Genomic DNA, 14,456 nt, shown 5'->3' with positions numbered 1-14,456 from the left:
CCCATGCTTTCTTTTTATAAGTATTCCATTCATCCTCATATATTTCTTCCAAGATTTTCTTTAACTGTTTATTTTATAAACTTATTTTATTCCCACTATCACTTCCTACCGTATGCTCTCTTCCAATCATATTCCCTGTTAACTCTTCAGGCTTGTCCATCATGCTAAAGATTAATACCTCAGTCTGCTTATTTCCAACCTTAAGTCTCTACAGACTTTTAATGTATTCATATTCATTTGACATTTATATTTTTGGTCATTGTCTGGCGAGAATATTTTAGACTTTTTTACAATTTTCAAGTATGTTTCCTTTGCATCAGAGCCTTTTTGCTGCCTGATGTGAGCCTTTCCAGCTTTGTGTTATTCCACTTAAATACACTATTCTCATTTTTCCTTGTGTATTGCCTTGCAGCTTCTATTGTCTGGATGCATATCAGGTGCATTTATATTCTTTTATGATTATTTTCCTTAAGCTGTAGGACGAAAAAAAAAGAACACTTCATTGATACACTACAATACTAAGTTCTTTTTTTCTTTAGTTTAGCTCATCCATGCAATATAATTGCTCGGTTTCGTTCTTTTTCACATTGCGTCTGGTTGCCTTTAGATTTCTTTTTCTAGCTCGGAAATTTGTAAACATTTTCCTCGATTTTAAGAGTATTTTTTATTTTTGCTTAGGGTTATATTCATGTTTTCATTTTTGCTCCTTATGCAATGCCTACCCTGTGTTTTGTTTCTTTTTCATCTCAATTTCATGCTTCTGTGAATATTCATATCCAACTATTCCACACAATAGCCTATATCTTTCACCTATCATATTCATGCCTTATGCATATGCTCCCCCTCAAAGGTTTTTATTTGCTCTTCTTTTATATTTTTAACCAAATTTTATCATTCAATTGTCTTTCTTATTTTTTTTCTAATTTTTATTCATATCCTTCGGCACTTATCTCTACTTTACATTCCCAAGTTGTTTTCCTTACTATGTACCCGTATGTAGACCAAATTGACCAATATGAAATTACCGCTTATTCTAGCTCTTTTGGGTACCAAGTTCTCTAATGTACTATTTACATTTTAATTTACCTTTTTTGCATACATATTTAGTAATTATGTAAATTTTAAACTAATTGGATAACAATGTCTACTAAATATTTTGGAAAAAATACATAATTTTAAAATAAATTATCATATTAGGAAAAAGAACCATTCACCTAGCGCACTGGGAAGATGTAGATGGCGCTACTGTAGTCGAAGGTAAACAAAAATATGCAGACTCTCCCTTATTATTACTGTAAATTATGTGATTAATGACTATATTTGTGTTTAAGTTGTATTAGGAAGTACTTATATATGTTGTGATTTGAATTAGGCTACAATTTAATGTTGCAGTTGTTTAGAATCTTAGAATTAAGTTAGTTCATTTGAGCGGTGTTTTCGCGACCGCGACTTTTCATTGCAATTTTCACAGACTTTACAGGAATTTTTTGGTGTTAACATGTAATGTGTTACATTTGATAACTGCCGCCCACGGATTTTTGTTAGTTTCAATATTGCAGACAAGTGATATCACTATAACATAGCGAAAACCTGTCAATTGCCGGAATTCTTGGTGTTTCTTTAGCCTTGTCACTAGCTTAGGGTTCCACAGGCCTAGAGTTGTCCTAAAGGTCGTTTCATTGTTTTGGTGATTCCGAATATTCCAAGTGTAAACTTTCTTTTCACTGAGTTGGTGTTTGGTAATGTAGCTGGTCAAATTATGTGTTTTATACAGAGTTCTGTCAATGTGATTGGAAATATGTTTATCCCACTTATGTGTGTTTTTCAAACAATTCTGCCTAAATTTCTATTCAAAAAGGTTAATATAGGAAGTGTTTATTTTAGACTGATCACCCCCCCCCCTTCGTGTATCAGGTAAGGATCTTGTGTAGAGCCTCTGTAATTGTGGTGATAGGCTTGTAAATGCAAGCTGTTCTATATGCTATGTGCTATGATCACTCAGTGCATGAAAGAAACACTCTTATTTGTACATATAATTTGATATTGCACCTGCTGTGAATTTTGTTACCGAAACGAATAGGCTAGTATAAATGATAACACATTCTGCACACTTACCACATGAAAGGAACATGCTGTACACTTCATATAGTATGGTATTTTGATACTCCTAAAAACTTCTATCAGATCCTTTGTATATCAGCGGCCAGTTCCTCACGCGTTCGTCAAAAATGGACACCAACTAACCTAAACTTTCCCCCCCTAACCTAAGCCGTGTCTTTACCTACCTACCTAACAGGGGGGGTTGGTTGATGCCCCCATGCGACCCCCTTACACTGCCGTATTCTAAGTTAGACATAATAATACATACAGGTGGCTGCTATCATACATACACCTTGCATCTGTTCTGAATGAAATTCCTTTAATGGTTGGCCTCCTCCCTCAAACACTATATCCGCATTCTCTTTCTCAACTCAATCAGGTGTGGGATGGATGGTTTGCATTTCCATCATCTCTTTAGCTTTTGTCTTTATTCTATTACTTTGATTTTTGCATCCCTTTTTTCCCATATTTGGTATATATTTTCATATCTTTTTATTCTATTACTTATATCTTAAATAGAACATTTCCTATTATTTTCTATAATTTTTCGTATGGCTGCTGTAATCTTTATTTTTTTTCTTTCCTCTTTGCTGAGGTCTTAACAGTAAATTAAGGGGCCCGGCCAGTATGCCAATAACTAGGAGTATACAAAGAAAAACTCGGAATCCTGACAAAATTCACTGAGCTTCGTATGGCAATGGAGAATGCATATGCAAAATTTGTTCCGTAACTGAAATACAAACCACGCTATTTACATGGGTTAATTACTTCAGGGTAGCTGAAATGACGAGCCATAAGAATTTTAACGAGCGTTTACTACCCCTCCGCTAGTTAGAGGGGGGGTAGGGAGGGGTAGCTTGCTACCCCTCCCCCCTCACACACACAGTGAGTGCTTCACTTTACTTTTGGCTCGGAGAGACGACAGACCTGTCTGCGCTCTCCTCCGTTTTTGACTGCCATAATCTGTTTTGCTTTTTCTTTCAGTGTGTGTTTGAAGTTGGCCTCTATTCTTTCATCATGCGTACGTGCCCTGGACAAGCCGACCGCCCTTGTGGTACCTTTATGTCGGCCTTGGACACCGATCCTCACTCCTTATGCCCTCAGTGTAGGGGCCAATGGTGTGATAGGTCTAACGTATGTATCGAGTTTAGGGAGTGGTCTACCTCCCAGTGGGAGAGGTTTGCCCGGCAATGTAAGAAGAAGGCTAAAAGGGATATTTCTCCTTCAGAGGCTTCTTAGAAGAGAGAAAATCCCAAGACTTCTTCTTCCGTAGCCCTTTCCTCCTCCGAAGCTCCCACTCGAGCGGTCTCTCCCGAGAGGCCGGCGAGTGGTAGCGTAGACCGTTTTGCTGTTGACTGATCCTGGGGTGCGGGAGAGGTAGTTGCCTCCCAGAGTGAGGCAGCTGCCCCTCCTCCCCCAGAGGAGGATTTAAATATTGATTTTCCTGTTAATAATAATGATTTATTACAGCTTTGGGCTTCCTTGGGGCTTCAGGGTTCGACCTCCAGGGAAGCCCTGTTTGACATGATCAAACTGGGTGCGGCTGTTAAACAATCACTGACGACAGCAGGGATAGATCCTCTGTCGGTCATTGACGTTGTTGTTACGGAGGCATCGAGTGGCTCTGCTCAAACTTGTTTGCCTGTTGTTGCTGAGGTAGCTGAAGGCTTAGGTTCCCCCTCCGAACATCCTTCGAGGGAGGAACTAAGTCCTACGGTCTCCCCCCCCGGGGGAGTTCACTAATAGAGACTCCTCTGCGGAGGCCCTACGAAGGTCAGAGTTCTGATCCTCGGCCCCTCGTGGGCGTATAAGACGGAAGGCTCGTCCTCCCCTATGCCGTAGAGGCCTTCCTTCTCCTCACAAGGGAGTTAGTCATCCTCGCAGCCCTCTGCGGAGGAGACAACTCCCCGATCACCGTTCCTGCCAGCTACCACCTTAGACCTCTCCAGGGATCGTTCACGATCCCCGTCGGAGGATGGTCGTCCTTCGGGACTTTGTATCCAGTCACCCTCCAGACATGCTGTCCTGCCATCTCTTTTCAAGGAGGAAGCGTGCTACGTGCCATCTAAACCTGTCATTGCGCAGGCACCGGTCCCTTCTGGGCAAATGGGCAAACAGCGCAAAACTGCGCATCATATCCTTGCGCGCCAGGTTATACCTGCGCGCCCTCCTGCTGTTACCGCTGATCCTGATTTAGCGCCACGGCGCTCACCTGCGCGCATGCGCGCAAATGTTCCAGTTACACGCCAGGGTTCCCCTGTGCGCCCACAACCATCGGCGCTCCCGCGCCCATCAGCTGATCCTGAGATAGCGCTCCCGCGTCCACCTGCGCACACGCGCCCGACAGTTCCTGACAAACGCGCGGTCCAAGAGGCACCTAAGTTAGCGCACACGCGCTCACAGGTGTCTCTAGACCCCCAACACTCTTATACTACTAAGGGTGATGCGCGTCAACCTCGTGCTGTTCCTGTTATAGCGCAAACGCGCTCGCCAACGCACCAGCGCGCTTCTACATCACAGCACGCAGTCCAGGAGGTTCCCAAGATAGCGCACGGGCGCTCCCGGGTTCCCCTGGACTCTCTGCTAACGGCGCGCAATATAAAAACTGCGCACAATGTTCCAGTAGCGCGCGAGGTTCCAGCTGCGCGCCCAGTTCCAGTTGCGCGCGACGCGCGCCCATCCCAACAGCGCACACCTACACGGTCAGTTCCTGCTGCGCGTCCATCGCAACAACGCACACCTTTGCGCCCACATCCTGATGCGCACCCGGGTATCTCACGATCGCCTAAGGCAACGGCACAACCTGCGTACCTCCCGCCTGCTCGCCAACGCGTGAACTCGCCCTCGCGCCCACGTCCGGTCGTGACAGACACGTGCCAGCATGCTACCGCGCACTCGCGCTCATCAGTAGCCCATCAGCCCACTGCGTGCCCTCCCATCCAGCCTTCTACCCCTCCTCATAAGATAGCTTCTGTGCGCCAAACGCCCTCACCATCTCCTACGCGCGCCCACGCTCTCGACCTCTCACGCCCACGCTCATGCGCGTGCGAGCGAGCGCAAATATCCTGCTGCGCATGATGCATTTACACGCGATCACCAGCGTGATCGGCGCAACGATCGCCAACGCGATCACGCCCGAGTTACATCAGGGGTACAGGTGGACAGGTCAACATCGCGCTCCCCTCCCGCAAGCGCAGAACAGCGCGCTCGCCGGAGGAGGGGAGGTTTCCGGACAGGTCTAAGGATCTTTCTTCCTCCTTCATTGCAGATTCCCAACAGGCGAACCCTCATGTGTCGACTCCTCCAAGGGATCGAACGATCCCCTTCCCTCCAGAGGGAGTATCTGACAGCGCGACTGTCAGCCAGCAGCCCTGGTTTGGTACCATTGTCAGAGCGCTTATGCAGGCAATGAAGCCTGCGCTTTCTGACTTGGGTCACAAATCAGTGGCAACTTTCTCCCCCCCTGAAGAGGAAGAGAGGAGTCCCAGACGTGATAACTTCTCCAAGGACTATCCTGTCTCCTCCCAAGTCCTTACGTAAGGCTCCCACCCCACCTCAGACTTTCTCTCTCTCCTCTGCGGATGAGTATCACCCATCCTCAGGAGAGCCGGAATGGGGGAAACTCCTCCGCTTCCTGAGAAGTCTCCTCGTATAGAGGTGGCGAAGGCCTTACATCCTTCATTGCTGGAGTCCTACATCCCTCCTAGGAGGGAGCCGAAGGACTCGAAGACTGTTCACAAGTCTTCCGCAAGGACCCGAGAGGAACCAGATAGACCTTTGGAGAATGTCCGCGAGTCTCCCCAATAAGAGCCTCTTGGGACGGGAGACTTCGCTGCCAGTCCGTCAGGAGGAGAGCACCAGGAGTCAGAACATATGTTCTGGCAAGTCCTGACCCTCATGAGGAACCTCAACGGGATCCCAGACCCAGAGATTCCTCCTCGTGAAGGGAAGGATACGGTCCTGGACCGAATCTACGGCACCCAGAAACTCTCTAGGGCCAGTGCAGCTTTGCCCTGGTCTCAGGGGATGAAGAGTGCCAGAGACAAGGTCGAGGGCCAGCTCTCTGAGCTTGCCTCCTCCAATAGATCCAGTGCCGGTAACAAGCTCCTCCCTCCTCTTCGAGTACATCAGAGGAGGTACTTTGAAATCCTAGAGGAGACTTGTTTTAGTCTTCCAGTACACCATTCGGTGGAAGAACTCACGGGGGGAGGCCCTCTTGAGAGACTCCAACCGGCAAGTGTCCTATTCCGCAACTGAGATCCTAAGCCAGGAGAAAGTTGCGAAGTGTGCCATGCAGGCAACTTCGTGGCTGGACATCTGGCTGGGATCTCTGGGCATCCTGGTACGTTCTGAGGACCTGTCCAAAGAAAGTACCAGGAAGGCACTGGGGACATTCTTACTCTCAGGCACGCAAACCATCGAGTTTCTGGCCCATCAGGTCTCGAGCTTGTGGGCCAACACGATTCTCAAGCGTCGGGACGCAGTGGCTGAGAGGTTCCACCAGAAGGTCCCCAGTTCTGATGTTAGCAGGCTCAGACACACTTCCGTTCTCGGTAAGAGCTTGTTTGAGCCAAAGGACGTGGAGCTAGCCTCTGAGAGGTGGAGGAAGTCCAATCAGGATTCCCTCATCCACAAGGGCCTGACATCGAGGCCTTACAAACCTCCAGCAGCTCAGCAACCCCGTCCAGCTAAGGACACTAGGAAGACAACGACAGAGAAGCAGAAGGTGTCTAAGCCCTTTCCTGCCAAGGGCAGAAGGGGCAAGAAGTCCTCCAGGGGAGGAGGCAAAAATCCTAGAGGGAACGGCCGAGGCCGTAAACGCTAGGATTGGCAGTCCCCCTGCATGTCCACCAGTGGGGGAATGCCTACAAAGTGACAAGGTGGCAGCAACTCGGGGCAGATACCTGGACGATTTCCGTAATCGGTCAGGGTTATCCCGTCCCTTTCATCTCATGTCTACCTCCCGTGACAGCAAATCCAGTGTCATTGAGCTCCCTTACCATGGGATCGGTAAAGGGACAGGCCCTCCGGGCAGAAGTCCAGACCATGTTGAAGAAGGACGCTCTCCAAGAGGTTGTAGACGGGTCCCCAGCCTTCTACAGTCGAATCTTTCTTGTGAGAAAGGCGTCTGGAGGCTGGAGACCAGTCATCGACCTCTCGACACTGAACGGGTTTGTCAAACAGACTCCGTTCAGTATGGAGACGGCAGACACGGTCAAGCTTGCAGTGAGACCACAAGACTTCATGTGCACACTAGACCTGAAGGACGCGTACTTCCAGATCCCAGTCCACCCGTATTCAAGGAAGTACATAAGATTTTGCCTAGACGACAAGATCTGCCAGTTCAAGGTGCTGTGCTTCGGTCTCTCCACAGCACAACAAGTGTTCACCAAGGTGTTCACCCTGATTTCATCATGGTCTCACAGGATCGGCATCCGTCTCCTCCGTTATCTGGACGACTGGCTGATCCTAGCAGACTCGAAGGCAACCCTTCTTCGCCACCGAGACAAGCTTCTCAAACTATGCCAAGATCTAGGGATCATGGTAAACCTCGAGAAGTCCTCTCTGCAGCTCTCTCAGAGATTGGTATACCTAGGCATGGTCATAGACACCAATCTCCACAAAGCCTTCCCATCAGACGACAGGATAGCAGGGCTGAGGAAGGTCGCGAGACCTTTCCTCACACGAGAAGAACTTCCAGCCCAAACGTGGTTACGTCTCCTCGGCCATCTCCTCCCTGGCCCGTCTAGTTCCCAACAGTCGCCTCAGAATGAGATCTCTCCAGTGGCGACTCAAATCGCGGTGGAATCAAGGACACGATTCCCCGGACACCCTGATCCCTATGGGACAACCGGAACAGACGGATCTCCAGTGGTGGGTGGCAGACGAGAACCTACGAAAGGGAGTGGAACTTCTCATTCTGAACCACAGGACCTCAGGCCTATGGTCAGAATCAGAAAAGTACCTTCACATAAACTTGCTAGAAATGAAGGCCGTGTTCCTGGCACTTCAGAAGTTCCACCAAGTCCTGGCGGGCCACTCTGTGGTAGTGATGAGCGACAACACCACAGTGGTGGCTTATATCAACAAGCAGGGAGGTACCTTTTCAGAACCGCTATCCCATCTGGCAGTAGAGACGCTGAGATGGTCCGAAGTCCACTCGATCACACTAGCAGCTCGTTCATTCCGGGCAAAAGGAATGTGCTCGCCGACAGTCTGAGCAGAGCGACACAGATACAGTAGTGAGTACCGAGTGGTCCTTGGATCCTCAAGTAGCCAACAAAGTCCTGACTTTATGGGGTTCCCCGACTGTGGACCTGTTCGTTACAGCGCTGAACTACAAGCTCCCGCTGTACTGCTCCCCAGTCCCGGACCCCAAGCCTCTCTGGCAAGATGCCTTCCAACAACAGTGGGACAACATCGATGTGTACGCCTTTCCCCCGTTCTGTCTGATGAGGAGAGTACTCAACCAGACCAGAATATCGGTCAACCTGTCAATGACCCCCATAGCTCCGCTATGGCATCACGCAGAATGGTTCCCGGACCTTCTCCAACTCCTTACGGAGCCTCCAAGGGAACTCCCTCCACTCCCTCCACACGCCAACATCTTCCACAAAGCCGTAGCTTCGCTTCGATTTCACGCCTGGAGACTATCCAGCATCTCCTCAAAGAGAGAGGATTTTCGCAACAAGTTGCGAACAGGATGTCTGGACACCTGCGCAAGTTATCCGCAGGGGTCTACCAGGCGAACTGGCGAGTTTTCTGTGGTTGGTGTCGTGGATGGGCTATCTCTCCACTCGATGCCACCATTCCAGCAATAGCGGAGTTCCTCGTGTATTTGCGGGAGGAAATGCGTCTTTCAGTCTCGGCAGTGAAAGGCTATCGCTCAGCCTTAAGTCTTGCCTTCAGGCTCAAAGGAATAGACATTTCTTCCTCGCTGGAACTTTCTCTTCTCATACGAAGCTATGAACTTACCTGCCCTCAGTCGGAAGTGATACCCCTCCTTGGAACGTGGTTCGAGTTCTCAGGTCTCTAAAGAGACCTCCCTACGAACCACTACGCCAGGCTTCAGATCGCCACCTTACTTGGAAGACGGTGTTCCTGCTAGCTTTGGCCTTGGCCAAGCGAGTCAGCGAACTACATGGTCTCGCGTACGACATCGCCCATTCAAGGGGATGGGGGGAGGTAACGTTCAGATTCGTCCCTGAGTTTGTTGCCAAGACTCAGAACCCGGGAGTGCCGGACCCTCGGTTCGACTCTTTCCAGGTTTCGAGTCTCCGTTCTGTAACAGATGACCCAGACCATCTCCTACTTTGCCCAGTGCGTCCCCAGGTTCAAGCCTTGTTCGTGAGCACTGGGAAAACGAAGAGAAGGGTCACCAGGAATACCATCTCAGCCTGGATTCGCAAGGTAATACACCTGGCCTTGAATCCTGACCCTTCTCTGTCACGTCGCCCTAGAGCACGTGATGTCAGGGGCATAGCTACGTCCCTGGCCTTCAAGAAAATTATTCAGTCACGCTGGTCCTGCAAGCTGGGGTGTGGAAGCGTCAGATCACCTTCACAGCCCACTACCTGCAAGACGTGACCCACAGGAGGCTCGATACGTTTTCTATTGACCCTGTGGTGGCTGCACAACAGCTGGTCTAAACCTCAGGCTCCTTAATGGACAAGAAGAAGAAGGTTAAGGGCCAGACATATCTTTTCATTCATGCAGGCTAAAACCGGGTAACAATGCCCAGACATACCTTTTCATTCATGCAGGCTAAAACCGGGTAACAATGCCCTTATTCTTTTCTTCATCCTCTCCTCCCTCGGAGAAAGCAGCCTCCTGGGTTCTCTGCACAGCTGACCTCAAACCACTGCAGGTAAACCATGTTCCCTTGTGTTCCTAGTATTAAGTGTAATACTTTACTGTCATGTCCCCATACCCTGACGAGGTGGTATTGGGAGAGTCCTAGCCTAGATTTCCATCTGAGGAACTCCAAGTCAACTTCCTAGGACGAGTCACTTTTCACCTTCGCACACACCTTACGTAGGCCGCAGCAGTTTTACAGCTGCTAGTGAGGAGCAGGGATTCCCTATTGTCTGAGTACGTAGACACTCGAATATGGAATCCCCGGGCAAGCCAAGTCCAGTATGGCAGGGATTTACCACCCTTCCTAAGGGTTAAGTCACCCCCATGTAAAAAGCGTGGTTTGTATTTCAGTTACGGAACAAATGACAAATTCATAGATGATTTGTATTTTTCCTAACTATACAAACCTTAGCTATTTACACATATTTGCCCACCAGCCCTGTCCCCCGGGATAAGTTCTACCTCTAAGTAAAGTGAAGCACTCACTGTGTGTGTGAGGGGGGAGGGGTAGCAAGCTACCCCTCCCTACGCTAACTAGCGGAGGGGTAGTAAACCCTCCTTAAAATTCTTATGGCCCGTCATTTCAGCTACGCCGAAGTAATTACCCCATGTAAATAGCTAAGGTTTGCATAGTTAGGAAAAATACAAATTATCTACGAATTTGTCATGTTAAGCAGATAATGGACGCAACGTTTTGGAGAAGCAACTCTGTGTTCGCTTTTCATTACCTCAGGGAGGTAAGAGTGGACTATGAAAAGTGTTACACTTTGGGCCCATACGTAGCTACTGCTTCTGTATTGGGTAAAGGAGTTACTACCCCCCTCAACCTTAACTATTGTACGGTATGCCTGTGATTGGGTTTGGATTTTTATGGTTGTCTGAGGGTACTGACTTGTGGGAACAGAGCCCTCAGTCTAGCTAGATAGTAAGATATCTAGTCTGCAAGGTTAGGTGGTTAGGTTGAGTAAGGTTTCAGATTATAAAAAAGGGGATAGGTAGTGCAGAAGTCTAGTCACATTGTTGGTCTCGCCCCGTTTGACAGACTCGATTGAGTTGTTTCAGCGTAACAGGTCTAGACTGTGGGCCCATATGTAGCTACTGCTTCTGTATTGGCTAAAGGAGTTACTACCTCCCCTCAACCTTAACTATTGTATGGTATGCCTGTGATTGGGTTTGGAGTTTTATGGTTGTCTGAGGGTACTGACTTGTGGGAACAACGCCCTCAACACGGGCCCTCACCATGTCGGTCGTAACACTCTTATCATCCCTATAATCTTTAGTACACTGGCTATTCTTTTTTCATCATTTTCCAATCTTTCAAGCAGAAATATTCTTATATTCCACTTCAGCATTCTTCTATTTGTTCTCTCAAGCTTTGCTTCTCTTTCTCTTAACATCCAAGTTTCCGATCCATACATTATTACTGTGCTGTAGATCTTGACTTTTAGCTTGATTGGCATTTTCTTATCACCTACCACTCCTGCTACCTCCCCTGCACTTTTCCCACACTCACCACCTGTCATGAACTACAACCTTAACAAATGAATGGCCATTTCAGCTTCACTAGACATTCCTTATTTTAAAGGGCTCAGGTTTTAAAACTTGGAAAATTACATATTATTTTTAAAGTTCATTATATTGAATCACTAACCTTGTGGGGGACCATCACTAACGCTCGCTTCTCTAACCTAAATTCACATTTTTACCTAACAAAGCTGGTTGGATATAGGTTCATGAAATATGGTCATATTAATTTGTAAATTGGAAAAAAATAGAAGATTCAAATATTGCTTCCAATAACGCAGTAATTGAAAAAAGAAAATCGGAACAGAATATTTTTCCCAACAACACGATAATTTGGAGAAGTTGGCACAGAGCAGGTCGTCTAGAATATTTAGAATGTTTGAAGTAGGTGGAGGCCTGTAGAAATACTCAGGTAATCAATGAGAAGTTTGTAGAAGATTTGGACTAAACCTATATTCAAAAATAGAATTGCAGATAACTGTTTTTATTATTAAATGTGGAACATATGCATAGATTTATCTGTATTTCATTTACTGGCTGGGAAACATGGAGAAATGTTCTTCAACATATTCATATATTTTTGTTGTTCATATTTCACAATTCATTTTCATCTGCCACAGAAATAGCTAAGGCTAGTCTTCTGAAGTGAAAATGTGTAACATCAATATTAACACTTATCTGGTAGTAATTTCTTTCAATTGTTATACTGTATTTGATTTTGAAATGGAAATTTATATTAATGAGTCTTGTTTCTTCCAGGAGTTCAAAATGTACTTATATTCTAAATGATCGAATAGGCTAAAGGGAGATATCTATCACAATGGGTCCCGGTGGTGGGTCAGTGGGCCATCATGGCTCCCAGGACCCAGTTGCACAGATGAATGCATTCAGGTCATATGTTACTATGTTAGCAGATCCCAGTGCCAAGGATGAAAATAAACTCAAAGCAGCTCAAGCACTTAGTGAAGATCTAGAGGTAAGTAGTTGAATTTTTGTCAAGTAAAGCATGTGATTCAAATACTGTAGACAAATGAAGTTACTGGTTTAATACCCCAACTGTAATTTCTTAATTGGTGAAATTGGATTGAAATTGTAATTGTTATATCATATTGTTAAGTTTAGGTGCAATTTTGTTCAAGGATAAAAAAAGCTATTAAGATTAATTGAATTAATGCAAGGATGCATAATCTTTGTAAATAAAAAGTACTCATTGTGTGACCTTCAGGTATGAAATTTTTTTTTATGAATGATGTATCCATTGTTGTACTAGTAATTTATTGCCTCACATTGCATATGGTGTAGGCAGCATTAAGTATTCTTACAGCATCTCGCTGTCCACAGTTTCGTCAATTTGTTCCAACACAAATAAAAACCCTCATCCTTTAATAGGAGTATGATTTCAGTAAAGCTGGAACTTGTCTGTTAGTATTTTCAACAAGGTGTTGGTAGTTACCAGCGGGTGGCTAGGAAGTCTCACCCCCTGCCCGTACACCGAGTAGCCACTTTGCTTCAACCACCAATCATTAAGGATGTTCTTTAGGTGCTAACAAAGCTAGTTTGTATCTCTTATCAATTCTTTTTTTTCTCTCTACAATTTGATTGTAATTGACTGTTTTAAACATCTGACTTATACGTCCCTGACGTCCGGCAGAAATTTCAAAACTCGCGGCAATCGCAGATTGGGTACACACCTGTGCGTCCTCCAGCGAGGTACCTGGAACCATTCCATGATTCCTCAGATCTTCCCTGCCGCTCACGCTGGCAACATCGTTGGATTTTTCACTCTCTGTAACCTGTATAATTGCAGTCATTTTGGTGATGTACAATTTATTGTTAGCTTTCGCTCGTTTGGTTTTATTTTGACTGAGAGTAGTGGTTGGGTTATGATCGCTATGTTCATAACTTGAAAGGGGTAGGATTAGGAGATTTTTCCACGTATTGTAAAAATAACGAACCTACTCTTAAAAACATGATGGCGGAAGGAGATCACTCCGCCAACACTATGACGTCACAATCATATGACGTAAACTACGTAGTTCTACATAGTATTACTTGCATATTCATTTCTTTTTCTATGCAGTGAGTAATCAGGGCTTGGTGAAAGGCCACTAGCTCTTTGGAATTTACGTACCATTTCCTCTGAGAGACTACCCACAAACTCCTGTTCGAGAATCGTATGCGTCAAACAGGGATGAAATCGACCTATTTAGTTCACACACTAGAAGCGCGCCGTGTGCGCGAACTGAAACGTGTGCTGATTGCTGCGAGGGATCGTCAACCGTTGTAGGGTGACCGCCAGGGGAAAGTCCTTGCGACATTTCCGGAGCGCCTTGTGCGCAATCTAAACCGATTCTCATCCCCTGATAAATGATATTCTGTGAGGGTGTTGGTTAAGATTTGGCCAGATTACCATCAGACCTAACTGTTGCGTTAAGGACATTATCATTTGAAGAGCCTCCAGACACTTTACTTGTGATTCTGCTCTGAGTAGCCAGTCGTCCAGGTACAAAGAAATCCTTACTCCCTTTAGATGAAGCCAGCGAGCCATGTTGGACATTACCTGGGTAAAAAACGTAGGGAGTCGTGCTCCGTCCAAAACAGGGTGCTTTGAACTGATAACTGGTCTTGAGGAACATGAACCTTGGAAATTTTCTGTGGTCTCGTGACAGAGTTTAAAATTTTCGTCCCGTGACTTGTTTGCGCGCGCCCATCGTCATCAAGAGTTTTACTCTGATGACAGAGGGATGCCTGCTGCCTAAGGGTTTATGAATCTCTACTGGTAACTATGACAGTTCCTTTGGGTCCTGGTCACGTAACACGATTCCTGAAAATTCCATTAGGAATCAGAGACAGAGTTCCTGCGGGTTCTCGGCACAACATCCCTTAAGGTCGTGAGAAAGGAATTCACAAATAGATTCGGAACCCCTAGGCTCTCATCCGAATCTCTGTGTTTCCGCGATCCAGAGTTTTCTGAA

The 14,456-nt window shown here is 46.4% G+C and overlaps 1 protein-coding gene across 6 annotated transcripts in view; it reads left to right on the top strand.

Annotated features, from left to right (window-relative positions):
* The first annotated feature begins 1,224 nt into the window (after positions 1-1,224).
* Positions 1,225-14,456, top strand: part of Nipped-A (Transcription-associated protein Nipped-A) — a 124,155-nt gene continuing 110,923 nt past the window's right edge. For all 6 annotated transcript variants that reach the window (XM_068386924.1, XM_068386925.1, XM_068386923.1 and 3 more), the window contains exons 1-2: positions 1,225-1,257; positions 12,241-12,457. In XM_068386924.1, coding sequence (XP_068243025.1) covers positions 12,302-12,457 — 156 coding nt within the window. In that variant the 5' untranslated portion in view covers positions 1,225-1,257; positions 12,241-12,301. The remainder of the gene's footprint in view (positions 1,258-12,240; positions 12,458-14,456) is intronic.

The sequence above is a fragment of the Palaemon carinicauda genome, chromosome 14, assembly GCF_036898095.1.
Source record: "Palaemon carinicauda isolate YSFRI2023 chromosome 14, ASM3689809v2, whole genome shotgun sequence".
Classification (NCBI taxonomy): domain Eukaryota; kingdom Metazoa; phylum Arthropoda; class Malacostraca; order Decapoda; family Palaemonidae; genus Palaemon; species Palaemon carinicauda.
This window is presented reverse-complemented; position numbering and strand designations above follow the sequence as displayed.